The sequence below is a fragment of the Panulirus ornatus genome, chromosome 18 (assembly GCF_036320965.1).
Source record: "Panulirus ornatus isolate Po-2019 chromosome 18, ASM3632096v1, whole genome shotgun sequence".
In the NCBI taxonomy this organism is placed as follows: domain Eukaryota; kingdom Metazoa; phylum Arthropoda; class Malacostraca; order Decapoda; family Palinuridae; genus Panulirus; species Panulirus ornatus.
In genome coordinates, this window is record NC_092241.1 from 46175874 (window position 1) to 46191275 (window position 15402).

Here is a 15402-nt window from a genome sequence, read left to right on the forward strand (position 1 = left end):
CATATGAATATTATATGAGCCGCCAGTAAAAGTCAGTTATTCATTTTGACTCAGACATGTAAGTTATGCCAACAAGTGTTCAGCCACAGCATATCTAATATAATCGTTACTTTACCAGTACAGAGTGAGGTAATGTAGCAGTTATTCTCCTAGGCTGGCTGGCCGGTCATCTTCCCGGCCATGGCCATACCAGGTGTACCACAACGGTGAGGTACAAGCTGTCACCTGGCTAGGCTTGTCAAAGCTGTGCTGGTTTACCTCAAACTTTCTTGATGCTCATTACTCTCTTCATACTCGAGGTATGATAAACAACAATGTAAACAAAATATAGGTAGTGCACAAGCACCAAGGATTGAACCATTTTTGAGATACTGCTACATGTGGGTTACTATACATACCTCTACCTCCACATCTCGGTATTTTGTTGCCACAGTTACGGAGAGGGAGATACGGTGATTGTTTCTGGCGCTTTGATACAGACAATTCAAGCTACTTCAGTTTTAACCGTTAGTGTGAAAGGTTAAATCCAAGAAAAACAAAAAGTGACTCTAAAGGCCTGTCTACACGAGCGGGCCTGATCGGCGGGTTTGCCCGTTAACGGGCAAATTCTGGCGGGCCTGCCTGCCCGTGAATGTTGTCCACACGACCGAAGTGATGAACAGCCGGGCCTGCCCGACGGTGTTGCCAGTAGCGGGTGGAGTGCGGTACGAGAACCATGGTGCCTAGCATTGTCAAGTAAAAGATTTTGTGCTCTATGATAATAGCTTTGTGTCTCAAGAAGAAAAGGATATGGTGTAAAGATTGGTTAAAGAAAAGAAGTATGTTTGGAAGCACTGCAACAATACTTCATGAACTACAAAGTAGTGAGGAACACGACTTCAGAAATTACCTGAGGATGAGTGTAAGCACTTTTTACATCTTGTTATCAAAGCTGGAGCCATACATAGAAGACACAGTTATGAGAAACAGCATTACAGCAGAAGCTCGTCTGGAAGCAACTCTGCGATTTTTAGCAAGTTGGTCTACTTATTCGGAGTTGCAGTACAATACACGCATATCAAAGCAAAGCTTGTCCCGCATAATACCAGAAACATGTAGGGCCATGTGCTACTATGCCTTGGGATGAAGGCCCGCTGTGGGTTCACGATATTATCTTGCGTCTGGCAGGGTAGAAACTCCAGCTACCGGGCACCAGCTCAGTGATTTCGCTCGGCGGGCTTTCGGGCAATTTGATAGTTTGCCCGTCAAATATGCCCGTTAACGGTCAAACCCGCCGATCAGGCCCGCTCGTGTAGACAGGCCTTAAGACCAACGCATATTTCACTTTTACTAGTTTATCTTTTTTTTTTTTTTATCCACGTCTTGCTTCGGATAAGGGGAATTGAATGTCCTATATTAATTTTCATTTTATTCTTGAAATACGATAAGTTCTGGTCACATGAACACTGGTCACCTTCAGTCAGTGTTCATAAATTATGCTAAACAATATATAAAGAAAGACGAAGAATCATATCTTCAAGCGTTACAAGAAAGATGGGTGATGCAGTAGTATGCTGATCACAGTTCCTGTGTTTTTTTTTTTTTTTTTTGTGGGAGGAGGAGTTGTGGAGAGGATTGCTTGTGCTGACGGCCGATGGTCACCGAGGATGTCAGTCTGCGAGGATTCGACGATAAGTTGAGAATTGTTTGATGTATGGGATTGAAGTAGCTTCCAGGGGATATGTTGAAGAAATCAGTAGGGTTGCCTGTGCTGATGAGGTAACTGAAGTCTAGTATCCCTGCAGGAGAAATAGTGCTCAACGTACCACTAGCCTGTCACAAAGACGTCTCCAGTACATGTTGAAGGCTGGCAACTTGGCTGTCTCGTGCAGTTCTATATTCTGGGGACGTAATGCCATTTGATGTTGACGATCCACCTCAGTGCTTTACACTCAGCTTCCTGAAGGATGCGGAGGTTTGCTTTAGCTGCTGCAGGAGCGCAAGTTGTTAATGGTCGAATTACGGCTTTCTAGAGATGTAGTTTGGTTTTAACTTTAGCATCATTGAATCAAGTCTTATGATATTGAAGATAGCCAAACTGTTTATGTGGCGGCAAGCTGTTGTTCGAGTCTCATCGATTCAGGAGGTTGCCCGATCTCATCGAGGAAGCTAATTGGTCCATAGTTAAGGGGGTCTTGGTTGGATTGGTTGGGATTACTGTGGTAGTTGCAAGTAACTGGAGAATAGCCGGAGGCTTGTGCAGCATGGAAGGTGGTAATGATATTACCAGGAAGGTGTAGCCGGTAACCAATGCCAGAGTTACATGGGGCTACTCTGGGGGGTTTTAGGAGAAGTTTGACCTTGTTGATCATTACAAGGGTTGTGAGTATGTGGTCGTCTGTCAGGAAGTGCGGTGTACGATTTGACCTGGGTAAAAGTGGCTGGGTCTACTCTGTATATTATGCGACTCAGAGTGTTGACATGAGCTTAGGAATGTGGTTGAAAACCAGCGTCCCAGTGTCTGAGAATTGTCGATGTATTTTGAAGGTTTTGATTTCATGTTATCTTAGAGTCGGTTGAAGTTGTTTTGGGTGTCAGTCTGCGGCTTTGTTGCCAAAAGTGTTCTATGGGATTTTATTTGGTTCGGTTCTGCAGTGATGATTAACGAGTTCTAGTGTCTGGTCTTCTGCAAGGTTATTGTGGTGGCGTAGGGTAGCCATATCCCACTGAACTTGGTCAAATCGTGGACAGCAGCACGAGATGTCTTTTGGCGAGGGGTAACAATGTCACGGGGAGTATGTGGTTTTGGGGATGGTTGTCTATGTGTTAATGCGGTCAATGGATTTTCACACAGAGTCGTGTATGTGCCATGAGCAAGATGATTCTTGAACGAGTCCCAGTCTGTCTTGTGATAATGTAGAGGAGATGGGATGAGTATAGAGGGTTTGATGAGAGGTGAGGAGAGGAATGTGATGGACCCACATCGAGGCCCGGGAAACAAAGTAATAAAGATAGTTTCTTACTTCAGTTGGAGAGGACAAAGTCTGGTCTGCCTTTTCCTCCATTGCCGGAGGTGTAAATATCAGGTGCAAGGAAGCCAATACGTTTGAGAGAATGTAAAAAGAGTCGGTCATCCCCGCAAGCATCGTTTCTGATGTGAAAATCTTTAAGTTCAGCATTAAGATCTAGTACACAGACGGGAATGTGTGGTTAAAAACTGTGTATAGGGGGTGTAGGGGGATGGATTTATGATGTACAAAGGATAATAGAACAGTGTAGCGAGTGTACGTTTTAATAAATAGAAAGCACCAGGAAGCAGAGAGATATATTAGTGTTCTATTGTGCTTCGGAGAATGGACTCCTCCGTGCTATGAGTCTGGGATGTGTAACTATGATCTTATGACCATTAGCGATGCATTCTGGGGGGGGGGGGGGGGGTTGGCCAGTAGATAGCAGGAGTGACAGTCAGGGAAGTGGTGAAGTAGGCGGAGGCGATTTTGGAGGAGAGGGCTGGGGTTCGGGGTCTCAAGTTAAGGTTTAAGGCAGTGGTGGTGGGGGCCTGCTGGGCTGTAGCATGTGTGGTGGAGGCGAGGGAAGCGGTGATGTCAGGAATGTGGGTAGGTTGGTCAGTGTGGATTGAATGGTTGTTGGGGTAGGGAAGCAAGGAGTTCAGGGGTCCGTACTGTTGGTATATCGTCGTGTATGAACATCACATCAAAAACTGTGTTCAACTCTTAACGTCTTTGCCCAGGAATATGGTCTTTAAAAATTGTGCGTGTATCGTTGCTTGAAGTGTGAGGAGGTCAGAGGCAGTAGTGTTTGGAGTGGGAACAGGTTGGGTGGTAGTAGGTTTGTTAGCAACAGATGAACGTTTTGGGTGGTTAGTGAGGAACCAAGTTGTCCTTTTCTCGGCGGCTGTTGTCCAGAGACCACAGTGTGATGACCTTGACGAAAGCTGTGACTACAACTCTGTTATAGAGTTTTACAGCTTTTGGAGTCAGTCGTACTGCAGGCACTTGAAGCAGCGCAGTACTTCTAGATATTCATCTGGTTTACTGGCAGACGCCGAAATAATCGGGAACAGAATTCCACACACGAGCAAGCGATCTGCATCAGTGGATGTAGCACACCGGACCTTGTGTGCGGGATGTAGGTTGGTTTGTAAACATTTGTTACATGAACTTGATTATTCTCCCGGTGGAGAGAAGCAGCGATCTCATCGGGATCGACCAAACTGATGCTTCAGTTTTAGTAGCTAGAACAGTGCCTCTAGCCCGGAGGGGCGGTTATACACACGGCAGTATGTTAGCACAAGTACCAGCGAGGGATCGCCAGGATTTTGTTTGTCTTGGTCGTTACCGAGACAAACTTTACATTGCTGTTTGTTGTTGGGGTTTTGGATTACCCTGCTAAGTGGAAGTCTGTGGACTGGTAAACTGCAGTTAGCAAGTCAGCAGTGGAAGTTGGGAAAGCGGGGGGGGGGGGGGGGGGTTACGTTTTAGTACATATGACACGTACGTCACGAGGCAAGGTGTTGACATTAAGTGTCCAACGTCTTGCACGTGAAGTGGGAGCACTTGTACAATCATGAAGTACCCTGGAGATTCGACCATTAAAACAAGCTTGTCAGCTTCGCCGCCAAGGAATACACTGGGTCGAGTAATGTAACGAACACAAGGGGCGAAGCGTAGTCATGACCTGCGCCGCGTAAGGGCCAGCGGAGTAGATGAAGTTACTAACCTCTTCTTGTGTTCCTTGTAGTTGTGCATCATGATCCACTGGCATCTATGACTCTTGAAGAGGGACAAGCGAACCTTCCATGATAAATGGCGGTGAAACTTCTACAATCTGGAGGAGGCAAAGTATTACCATAGGCGGACGTTTATGTAGCACTGCGCTCATTAGTTGCAATGGTGTCGAGGCGTATAGCTGTAAGAGGAGTATAGCTGTAATAGTGGGTCTTGGCCTGTGTTCTGGTTGTCGAGTAGCGTTTTTCCCTTCCATAATTAGGGCTTCGGCGATGTGTATGCGTCCTGCGGCGTCTTGTTCACGGCGTAGTATTTCTCGTGCGAGGGCAGGTGTGCTTCTTAGCGACATGTAGTTTGATGGAGCCTTCTAGTAGGTGTAGAGGGCCTTCCCAGGTACGTCATGTGAGGATGGAATTCGCAGTCTAGTTGACATTTGAATTCATTAACTACGTTGGATTTTTCTTAAGTGTTGTATCCAGTACAGCTGGTTGCTTATGATGGTTGTTTGTAGATAACTGGCTTGACTGTTACCTTGAGATGTGTAGTTGATGTTTCTGGAGACAAGAGTTTCGTAGTACATGTTCTTCTGTCTTATGTTCACATTGGGTTGTAATCATATATTTACTGTGTTGACAGAAGCTTAGTCGACCTCTGTAAAGAGAAAAAAGAAAATTAGTTTCGCTACAACCTACAGTTCATGAAAATTCCTCAAAATGTACAAGTCCAAGAGCTTTTCTTTACCCCATTCTGAAGCTAAAACCTAAACGGTAATACATTTGTTAGAATTTATGCAGCATTTGTTACAGGAAATATTTTAATTTACTAACGAGTGTATCGAAGATTATAAAAGTTAATTTAAAGCAAATTTATTCCTGCAAAGGTCACAAATAACTACTTATTTACAAAAGAAATATTTTAATATCGGCCAAATGCAAAACATGTCAATTTTAGATTAAAATTACACGAAACTTTGTAATTCAACATTAAATAAAAGATTGAGGAGCTTCCAATTTTTTCCCATCCGGGGTTTTTATTGTAAACAATGCCAGACAACAGACTTGGGTCAGTGAGGCCAAACCTTGCTATGCCGGTCAGTTTAAGTCAACACTTTTACCTTGGCTGTCCACAAGTTTCTCTACACATTAATTCATCATACCAGCACCACTTGCTCACACTCCAACCCCTACTTTAGCACTAACTCCACATATTGATCTACCTCACCACCTTAGTGCAATACACTTCTAGAGTACTTCAAACCGACTCTTCCTCGTACCCGCGTGCTCCTCCAGTTTAGCGCCTCAGTCTGCTTGGAAGATTCCTCTCCATTCCACAGATCCAGGTAGACCTCACCTTACACACTTCCTAGGGAATCACCGCCTCATTGAGGCCGTCCGTGACAATGTCGCAGGCCAGAACCTGCTGTACAATTCTGGATATAGTACCGTCCTCGCGATTAGCCTGCCTCAGAGGATTCAGTCACCAACTCTGATTCGTCAAATGTCCACAATATCCTCACTACCAGGAATACCCCCATATGATCACAATATATGACTATGCACCCATATACAACGTTGCTCCACAACTTACCTCCAACACTCACTGTACTTGATGTAACAAACTTCATGCAGTGCTCAATATTACCAACCCACTGGACAGAGTACCCTCCACTATACCGCAGGCCTACCAACCTCAAGCACTAACTTCCCGAAGTACAAAAATATCTAAAAGAAATTGGTAACTTTCAAGTGCATAAAAAGACCATTAAACAAACCAAAATGAAACTTAAGAAAATTACCGGGTAGTCATGGTCTTAAAATCATTTTCCAGAAAACAGGTGTTGAAGTGTTAACATACCACACCGCGCAGAAGCCTACAGCTCAAGCAATAAATTTTTCATTTTTCCTTTTTATTAGTACATGTCCAGTCGTTGATCCATGTTTTACGAGTGTATATGAAACTTATGAATATGGATATCCTAAACGAGTGTTTATAATGCTGTCAACATAGCTAACGTAATGATTTGGAGGAGAACTGTGGCAACTGCTAAGTCCACATCGTTTTGATTGCATTTTTGTGCTGGCGGCAGCAACTCCACGGCCCTCGCGCCTACAATATGAGCACTATCAAAATTACCATAGAACACTTTTTCGCAGTCACAGACGTAATATACCAGTGTTACATTGATGGGTAAACTTACAACTCCTTATATCTATAGTTCATTACACGAGTTATCAGGATGACCCGGTTGTCATATTTTGGGCGTGGGTTGGAATCCACCTTGTCAAACAATTTTTGTTTAGGTTTTGCAAAGTTTATTGTCGCCAATGTAGTAGTATCGTGTTGTAAACGCTTAATTTAATAAACTAAACTTCCGTATTGAAAATTGCACCTTGTTTTAAGTATAATTTTTCAAACATATGCAAACAGCTGGTGCTCTACAGAGGAAAATGTTTATGCTTTGCTCCTGCGAGGCTGACCATATCCTGGCAGTAAGAGGAACATCCCGTGGTTCACAGGAGGCTCGCCAGGGGTCTGGAGCATGGCAACCTGGTGGCCATGGTAAACAGACGGTAATTCTGACCCCAAGCTGGTGAACTACGTCATCACTACGTCATCACCACCAACGTTCAGTGTCTGGTGTTATCATATCATCTATGGTTCATAGGACAGCGCGTGTATTGGCATATAACCTGGTATTACTATGAAACATGAAGCTCCGGTATAATATGAAGAAATACACTTAACCGGACACTGTGCTTGATAGGAAGCGATAGACAGAGCGCGAGTAGGGGGCTTTAATAGCACAGGGAAGTATGCGATAGCGAGAAGGGGGACTAAAAAAAAGTGGTAAAGAAATATAGAAAATCATTTATATAAAAGATTCAAATGTGTTTCGTGTGGGATTAGTACCATCATTGAAGGTAGGTGGAGCTCTAAGGAGGGCTTGGCTACACGATGTTTCGTAGCTTGTTATCACTGTGCTCGAACACCGATGGTGGAGACACCAACATGGGACCACCATCCATCATGAACGGCCACTTACACAGTGTTGGAGCTGAATAGTTACGTGGCCACCTACGTGGGTCCCAGCTGGTCACACCACACACACACGCCAGTTCAAAGTAAATGATCGTGGACACTATGGCGTTGCACACATCCCCTTCTAGTGACCACGGACGTCAAGACCTGCATTTAAGTGGACAAAAGGTTCTTACTACAACCGATTGAACTATGTGGTGTGTTATAGTTGTGGTTATATGGACACTTGTATCCACTGGATGTTGCTGTCCACATAAAGGCTTACCTTCAGGTATTCATTCATTCGTTAGCACTTGGTACTTACATTCACAGGTCTCGAGAATAATAGTATATGTGAGGGAACTCCTTGAGATCCGTGACGTGTACTGGAGGCGTCTACACCTGTGGCCAAATATCCAAAGACTTCACCAAATATCTGAGGGTTACCTCGTGATCTTCCTGCACCTATCATAGAGTCATTAATAACCCAGCGACCATTACACACAACAGTGCAACCCTCAGTGTTGTCTGTCCAGGAGCCATGACCCACTCTTCCTGGCAGACTCCCACACACTGACCGACACGGTCGCTGAGCCGGTTCCATGTAAACAACCCGTCTGGTAAACTCATCAGCACCAGGCTTCGACCCCCCCATGCCTCGACACTGATCCGAAAGAGTGCTCGATTCGGTACCATACGTGGCATCTGATCGTGTTGCCGAACCGTAAGACTTATGACGAGGATTTCATAATCTTATTTTTCCGCTGTCTGACCTTCTAATGAAACTGTGGAAAGAATGGTAGTGATCAGTTGTCATGGATGGTAGATACAGTAACAAAGCGTCGCCTGCCGGCAAGACGAAAAACCGCTCAATGTTGTTTCTCATTTTTCCCCAACGGTAAACGAAACACTCATAGAAATCAACCTAAATTTGCTTTATTTTCGATTCTTTTTTTAAGTATGTGAATGTCAAGTCGTCTACCTACATTCATCTGCTGGGAGGATTGTCGTGTGGTTATGTTTGTTGTGATTTGTGAGTGGCGTCACTGTACGTTCACCCATAGTATGCCAGTGGTGCTTCATCGTTACCCTTGTAGACCAATTTCTCCAAACTCGTCACGCCAGCGTTAACTAGGCTTGTTTTTTTTTCCCCGCTCAAAAAGCCTATCATTTTCACTTCATCAATCTAGGAGTACCAAGTATGGTAACTTCCTCCTCCTGGATGGGAGCCATACTTTGGCGTTTGACGAAGTTTTTTGTTCGCATGGCTGAGTTCACTACTGTTCAGCCGATAGTAACTCGTCAGAAACAAGTTCCCGGGAGAAAATTCGTCCGAAAATCTGCCTGTGTGATGATTGCCTCCAGAACGTGAGTTCCCGCGATGGCCTGGGAAGATTTCTCACGTTAAACCAGTGTCTTAAGTCTTGGTACAGTTTGACACTTGAGTGCTATCATTCCCATGTTAAGAAATCAACATGTAAGGAAGGAGCTAGATAGGTAGATGGTAGTGGCTGGTTTGTTACTGGGATGAGGTACTTGGTAAGTGAAATGTTTAGGACTAAGGTTAAGATGCAGGACGTGGAACTAAAGGAAAGAACTCGTTCCCAGCGCCAGGTTACCACCCACCCACACCTTTCCCTGAGCTGTACGCAGTATGTCAACCATGAGAAATAATTTTATTTTATCTATATTCTTAGATGTGTTCAATGAGAATGTGTCTTCTACAAGTGAAGTATTTACCCTTACTAGATTAATCCAACTAGTCCAGCACATTATGCCCTACGATGATTAATTGTGTAGGGATCATTATCAAAATAGTTTCTGTTAGTTTCACTAATTTTTTTAATCCATTTTTTTTATCAAGATATCAGACCGCCGTGGCAGACACTTTAAATGGACAGAATTAATCCGGCAATTGCTGGAAGCTGACCAATTTTCCATAAAATCTGCCGTATCTTTCTGTTTATTTCATTAATTTATTAATCACCAGATTATTTTTAATGTAGTACTTATTAATCACCAGATTATTTTTAATGTAGTTGTATTTATTAATCACCAGATTATTTTTAATGTAGTTGTATTTATTAATCACCAGATTATTTTTGATGTCGTTGTAGATATTAATATTAATTATTATTATTTTACTATGTCAGTGCCGGACCTGGTGGAGCGGCTTGGTGGTGGAGGGTCAGGTGGAGCGCCGTGCAAGGTGGAGGCGGCAAGCAGCCAGGCGGAGGAGGAGGACTCCGCCGGCCTGAGCCTGGTGGACCCGGACGCCAGGATGGAGTCGGACTTCCTGCAGGACCAGCAGGACGTCAAGAGCAGAGGATTCCAGCAGAACGTTCAGCTGCAGCCGAACGGTAAGTACCAGTTAGGGATAACACGCAGCTCCACTGGTAGCAACAGTGTTACGGTTGGGACCGTAGTAGACTGGTAACACTTACGGCCAGGCAGTTGTTTGGTAACTGTTAGCAGGAACGGCCGGACCGTGGACTGGTAACAGTGTTAGCAGGAACGGCCGGACCGTGGACTGGTAAGTGTTAGCAGGAACGGCTGGACCATGGACTGGTGACAGTGTTAGCAGGAACGGCTGGACCATGAACTGGTAATAGTGTTAGCAGGAACGGCTGGACCATGAACTTGTAATAGTGTTAGCAGGAACGGCCGGGCCGTGAACTGCTAACAGTGTTAGCAGGAACGGCTGGACCATGAACTGGTAACAGTGTTAGCAGGAACGGCCGGACCATGAATTGGTAATAGTGTTAGCAGGAACGGCCGGACCGTGGACTGGTAACAGTGTTAGCAGCTGGCTATGTGTTCTGTTCGGAAACAACCGATAGACCCCGTTGCTCACCATTGTGAGACGAAGGGTATTCGAGTAGTTAGTATTTCGAATAGTTGTTTCCTATTATACAGTCCCTTAGCCTAACGGTTAGCATGCCTGCCTCTTGCACAAGGGGTCCCAGGTTCGATCCTGGCTGTTGGAGCTTTGTATGATATATATATATATATATATCCTTTCTCTTTGCTTCTATGATGTCTAATCTTTTAGTTTATAAGTACTGAGTGAGTATATTTCATAGCGATTTATTTAATATTTTCATAAAGTAGTAATGTCACGAGTCTTTACAACTACACCCACGAAATACCGTAAATAAGACTCATGACATTATACAAATGTCGCCACTAGACACACACGTTAAATGATGTATTTGTAATCGGTATTACCAAAGAGTTAATGTCATCAGTAGACAGTAATGTTATAGGTTAAGTCCTCATTAAGCATGCAACGAGAATATATTGGTCTTTTATTGCGCACGCTCAAATATTTCACAGTTAATCGCGCTAAAATATCTGACGTGTTGCGCCAGGTCGGCTATTTCTCGAACACATTTTCGTTTGACTCTGGCGAGTGGAGCTGTTAGAGTGTGGAGTGCTAGCAGTAGGAATGGTTAGGTCATGAACTGGTAACTGTTACAATAACGACTGAGCCGTGCACTGGTGGCAGCTGTGCTGATAATTCCAAATTGATGAAATTGTTACGTATGAATAAGGAAAACTCCTCGAGCGCTTATATATATATATATATATATATATATATATATATATATATATATATATATATATATATATATATATATATTTTTTTTTTTTTTTTTTTTTCTTTTTTTTTCCTTTAATTCGCTGTCTCCCGCGTTAGCGAGATAGCGCAAGCAAACAGACGAAAGAATGGCCCAACCCACCCACATACACATGTATATACATGACCGCCCACACACGCACATATAAATACCTATACATTTCAACGTCTTTCTTTCTTTTAAACTATTCGCCATTTCCCGCGTTAGCGAGGTAGCGTTAAGAACAGAGGACTGGGCCTTTTTTGGAATATCCTCACCTGGCCCCTTTCTCTGTTCCTTCTTTTGGTAAATTAAAAAAAAAAAAAGAGGGGAAGATTTCCAGCCCCCGCTCCCTCCCCTTTTAGTCGCCTTCTACGACACGCAGGGAATACGTGGGAAGTATTCTTAATCCCCTATCCCCAGGGATAACGTATACATACATATACATACACAGACATATACATATATATTTGATTTTTTTTATTAAACTGTCGCTGTCTCCCGCGTTAGCGAGGTAGCGCAAGGAAACAGACGAAAGAATGGCCCATCCCACTCACATACGCATGTATATACATAAACGCCCACACACGCACATATACATACCTATACATTTCAACGTATACATACATATACATACACAGACATATACATATATATATATTTTATTATACTTTGTCGCTGTCTCCCGCGTTAGCGAGGTATATATATATATATATATATATATATATATATATATATATATATATATATATATATATATATATATATATACATACATTTGGACGATTTTTGCAGGGAAAAAATGCAATTGAGTGGGAGATGTATAAAAGAAAGAGACAGGAGGTCAAGAGAAAGGTGCAAGAGGTGAAAAAAAGGGCAAATGAGAGTTGGGGTGAGAGAGTATCATTAAATTTTAGGGAGAATAAAAAGATGTTCTGGAAGGAGGTAAATAAAGTGCGTAAGACAAGGGAGCAAATGGGAACTTCGGTGAAGGGCGCAAGTGGGGAGGTGATAGCAAGTAGTGGTGATGTGAGAAGGAGATGGAGTGAGTATTTTGAAGGTTTGTTGAATGTGTTTGATGATAGAGTGGCAGATATAGGGTGTTTTGGTCGAGGTGGTGTGCAAAGTGAGAGGGTTAGGGAAAATGATTTGGTAAACAGAGAAGAGGTAGTGAAAGCTTTGCGGAAGATGAAAGCCGGCAAGGCAGCAGGTTTGGATGGTATTGCAGTGGAATTTATTAAAAAAGGGGGTGACTGTATTATTGACTGGTTGGTAAGGTTATTTAATGTATGTATGACTCATGGTGAGGTGCCTGAGGATTGGCGGAATGCGTGCATAGTGCCACTGTACAAAGGCAAAGGGGATAAGAGTGAGTGCTCAAATTACAGAGGTATAAGTTTGTTGAGTATTCCTGGTAAATTATATGGGAGGGTATGGATTGAGAGGGTGAAGGCATGTACAGAGCATCAGATTGGGGAAGAGCAGTGTGGTTTCAGAAGTGGTAGAGGATGTGTGGATCAGGTGTTTGCTTTGAAGAATGTATGTGAGAAATACTTAGAAAAGCAAATGGATTTGTATGTAGCATTTATGGATCTGGAGAAGGCATATGATAGAGTTAATAGAGATGCTCTGTGGAAGGTATTAAGAATATATGGTGTGGGAGGAAAGTTGTTAGAAGCAGTGAAAAGTTTTTATCGAGGATGTAAGGCATGTGTACGTGTAGGAAGAGAGGAAAGTGATTGGTTGTCAGTGAATGTAGGTTTGCGGCAGGGGTGTGTGATGTCTCCATGGTTGTTTAATTTGTTTATGGATGGGGTTGTTAGGGAGGTAAATGCAAGAGTTTTGGAAAGAGGGGCAAGTATGAAGTCTGTTGGGGATGAGAGAGCTTGGGAAGTGAGTCAGTTGTTGTTCGCTGATGATACAGCGCTGGTGGCTGATTCATGTGAGAAACTGCAGAAGCTGGTGATTGAGTTTGGAAAAGTGTGTGGAAGAAGAAAGTTAAGAGTAAATGTGAATAAGAGCAAGGTTATTAGGTACAGTAGGGTTGAGGGTCAAGTCAATTGGGAGGTGAGTTTGAATGGAGAAAAACTGGAGGAAGTGAAGTGTTTTAGATATCTGGGAGTGGATCTGTCAGCGGATGGAACCATGGAAGCGGAAGTGGATCATAGGGTGGGGGAGGGGGCGAAAATCCTGGGGGCCTTGAAGAATGTGTGGAAGTCGAGAACATTATCTCGGAAAGCAAAAATGGGTATGTTTGAAGGAATAGTGGTTCCAACAATGTTGTATGGTTGCGAGGCGTGGGCTATGGATAGAGTTGTGCGCAGGAGGATGGATGTGCTGGAAATGAGATGTTTGAGGACAATGTGTGGTGTGAGGTGGTTTGATCGAGTGAGTAACGTAAGGGTAAGAGAGATGTGTGGAAATAAAAAGAGCGTGGTTGAGAGAGCAGAAGAGGGTGTTTTGAAGTGGTTTGGGCACATGGAGAGGATGAGTGAGGAAAGATTGACCAAGAGGATATATGTGTCGGAGGTGGAGGGAACAAGGAGAAGAGGGAGACCAAATTGGAGGTGGAAAGATGGAGTGAAAAAGATTTTGTGTGATCGGGGCCTGAACATGCAGGAGGGTGAAAGGAGGGCAAGGAATAGAGTGAATTGGAGCGATGTGGTATACCGGGTTTGACGTGCTGTTAGTGGATTGAATCAGGCATGTGAAGCGTCTGGGGTAAACCATGGAAAGCTGTGTAGGTATGTATATTTGCGTGTGTGGACGTATGTATATACATGTGTATGGGGGGGGGGGGTTGGGCCATTTCTTTCGTCTGTTTCCTTGCGCTACCTCGCAAACGCGGGAGACAGCGACAAAGTATAATAATAATAATAAAAAAATATATACATACATAAACGCCCACACACGCACATATGCATACCTATACATTTCAACGTATACATGCATATACATACACAGACATATACATATTCATACATGATGCCTTCATCCACTCCCGTTGCAACCCCGCCACACATGAAATGACAACCCCCTCCCCCTGTGCGCGCGCGAGGTAGCGCTAGGAAAAGACAACAAAGGCCACCCTCGTTCACACTCAGTCTCTAGCTGTCATGTGTAATGCACCGAAACCACAGCTCCCTTTCCACATCCAGGCCCCACAAAACTTTCCATGGTTTACCCCCTGGTTTATCCATTGACAGCACGTCGACCTCGATATACTACATCGTTCCAATTCAGTATATTCCTTGTACGCCTTTCACCCTCCTGCATGTTCAGGCCCCGATCGCTCAAAATCTTTTTCACTCCATCCTTCCACCTCCAATTTGGTCTCCCACTTCTCCTCGTTCCCTCCACCTCTGACACATGTATCCTCTTTGTCAATCTTTCTCTCATTTTTTCCATGTGACCAAACCATTTCACTACACCCTCTTCTGCTTTCTCAACCACACTCTTTTTATTACCACACATCTCTCTTACCCTTTCATTACTTAGTCGATCAAACCACCTCACACCACATATTGTCCTCAAACATCTCATTTCCAGCACATCCACCCTCCTCCGCACAACTCTATCTATGCTCCATGCCTCGCAACCATATAACATTGTTGGGACCACTATTCCTTCAAACATACCCATTCTTGCTCTCCGGGGTAATGTTCTCGCCTTCCACACATTTTTCAACGCTCCCAGAACCTTCGCCCCCATCCCCCACCCTGTGACTCACTTCCGCTTTCATGGCTCCATCCGCTGCTAAATCCACTCCCAGATATATAAAGCACTTCACTTCCTCCAGTTTTTCTCCATTCAAATTTACATCCCCATTAACTTGTCCCTCAACCCTACTGAACCTAATAAGCTTGATCTTATTTCCATTTACTCTCAACTTTCTTCTTTCACACACTTTACCAAACTCAGTCACCAACTTGTGCAATTTCTCATCCGAATCAGCCACCAGCGCTGTATCATCAGCGAACAACAACTGACTCACTTCCCAAGCTCTCTCGTCCACAACAGACTGCATAATTGCCCCT

At 43.7% G+C, this 15402-nt stretch overlaps 1 protein-coding gene and 1 long non-coding RNA gene across 4 annotated transcripts in view; one reads left to right on the forward strand and one right to left on the reverse strand.

Annotated features, from left to right (window-relative positions):
* Positions 1-15402, forward strand: part of LOC139755050 (uncharacterized) — a 213219-nt gene that overhangs the window by 59236 nt on the left and 138581 nt on the right. The window contains exon 3 of the mRNA XM_071673047.1: positions 9899-10105. Coding sequence (XP_071529148.1) covers positions 9899-10105 — 207 coding nt within the window. The remainder of the gene's footprint in view (positions 1-9898; positions 10106-15402) is intronic.
* Positions 1394-8343, reverse strand: LOC139755049 (uncharacterized). Of its 3 annotated transcripts, XR_011714022.1 has the most exons (4): positions 8071-8343; positions 7638-7913; positions 6001-6146; positions 1394-5378 (listed from the first exon to the last, which is right to left on the reverse strand). It is a non-coding gene; the product is annotated as an uncharacterized lncRNA (long non-coding RNA). The 3 variants fall into 3 exon arrangements; XR_011714021.1 differs by lacking the exon at positions 6001-6146 and having other exon boundaries at positions 8071-8338; XR_011714023.1 differs by lacking the exon at positions 6001-6146 and having other exon boundaries at positions 7771-7913; positions 8071-8334.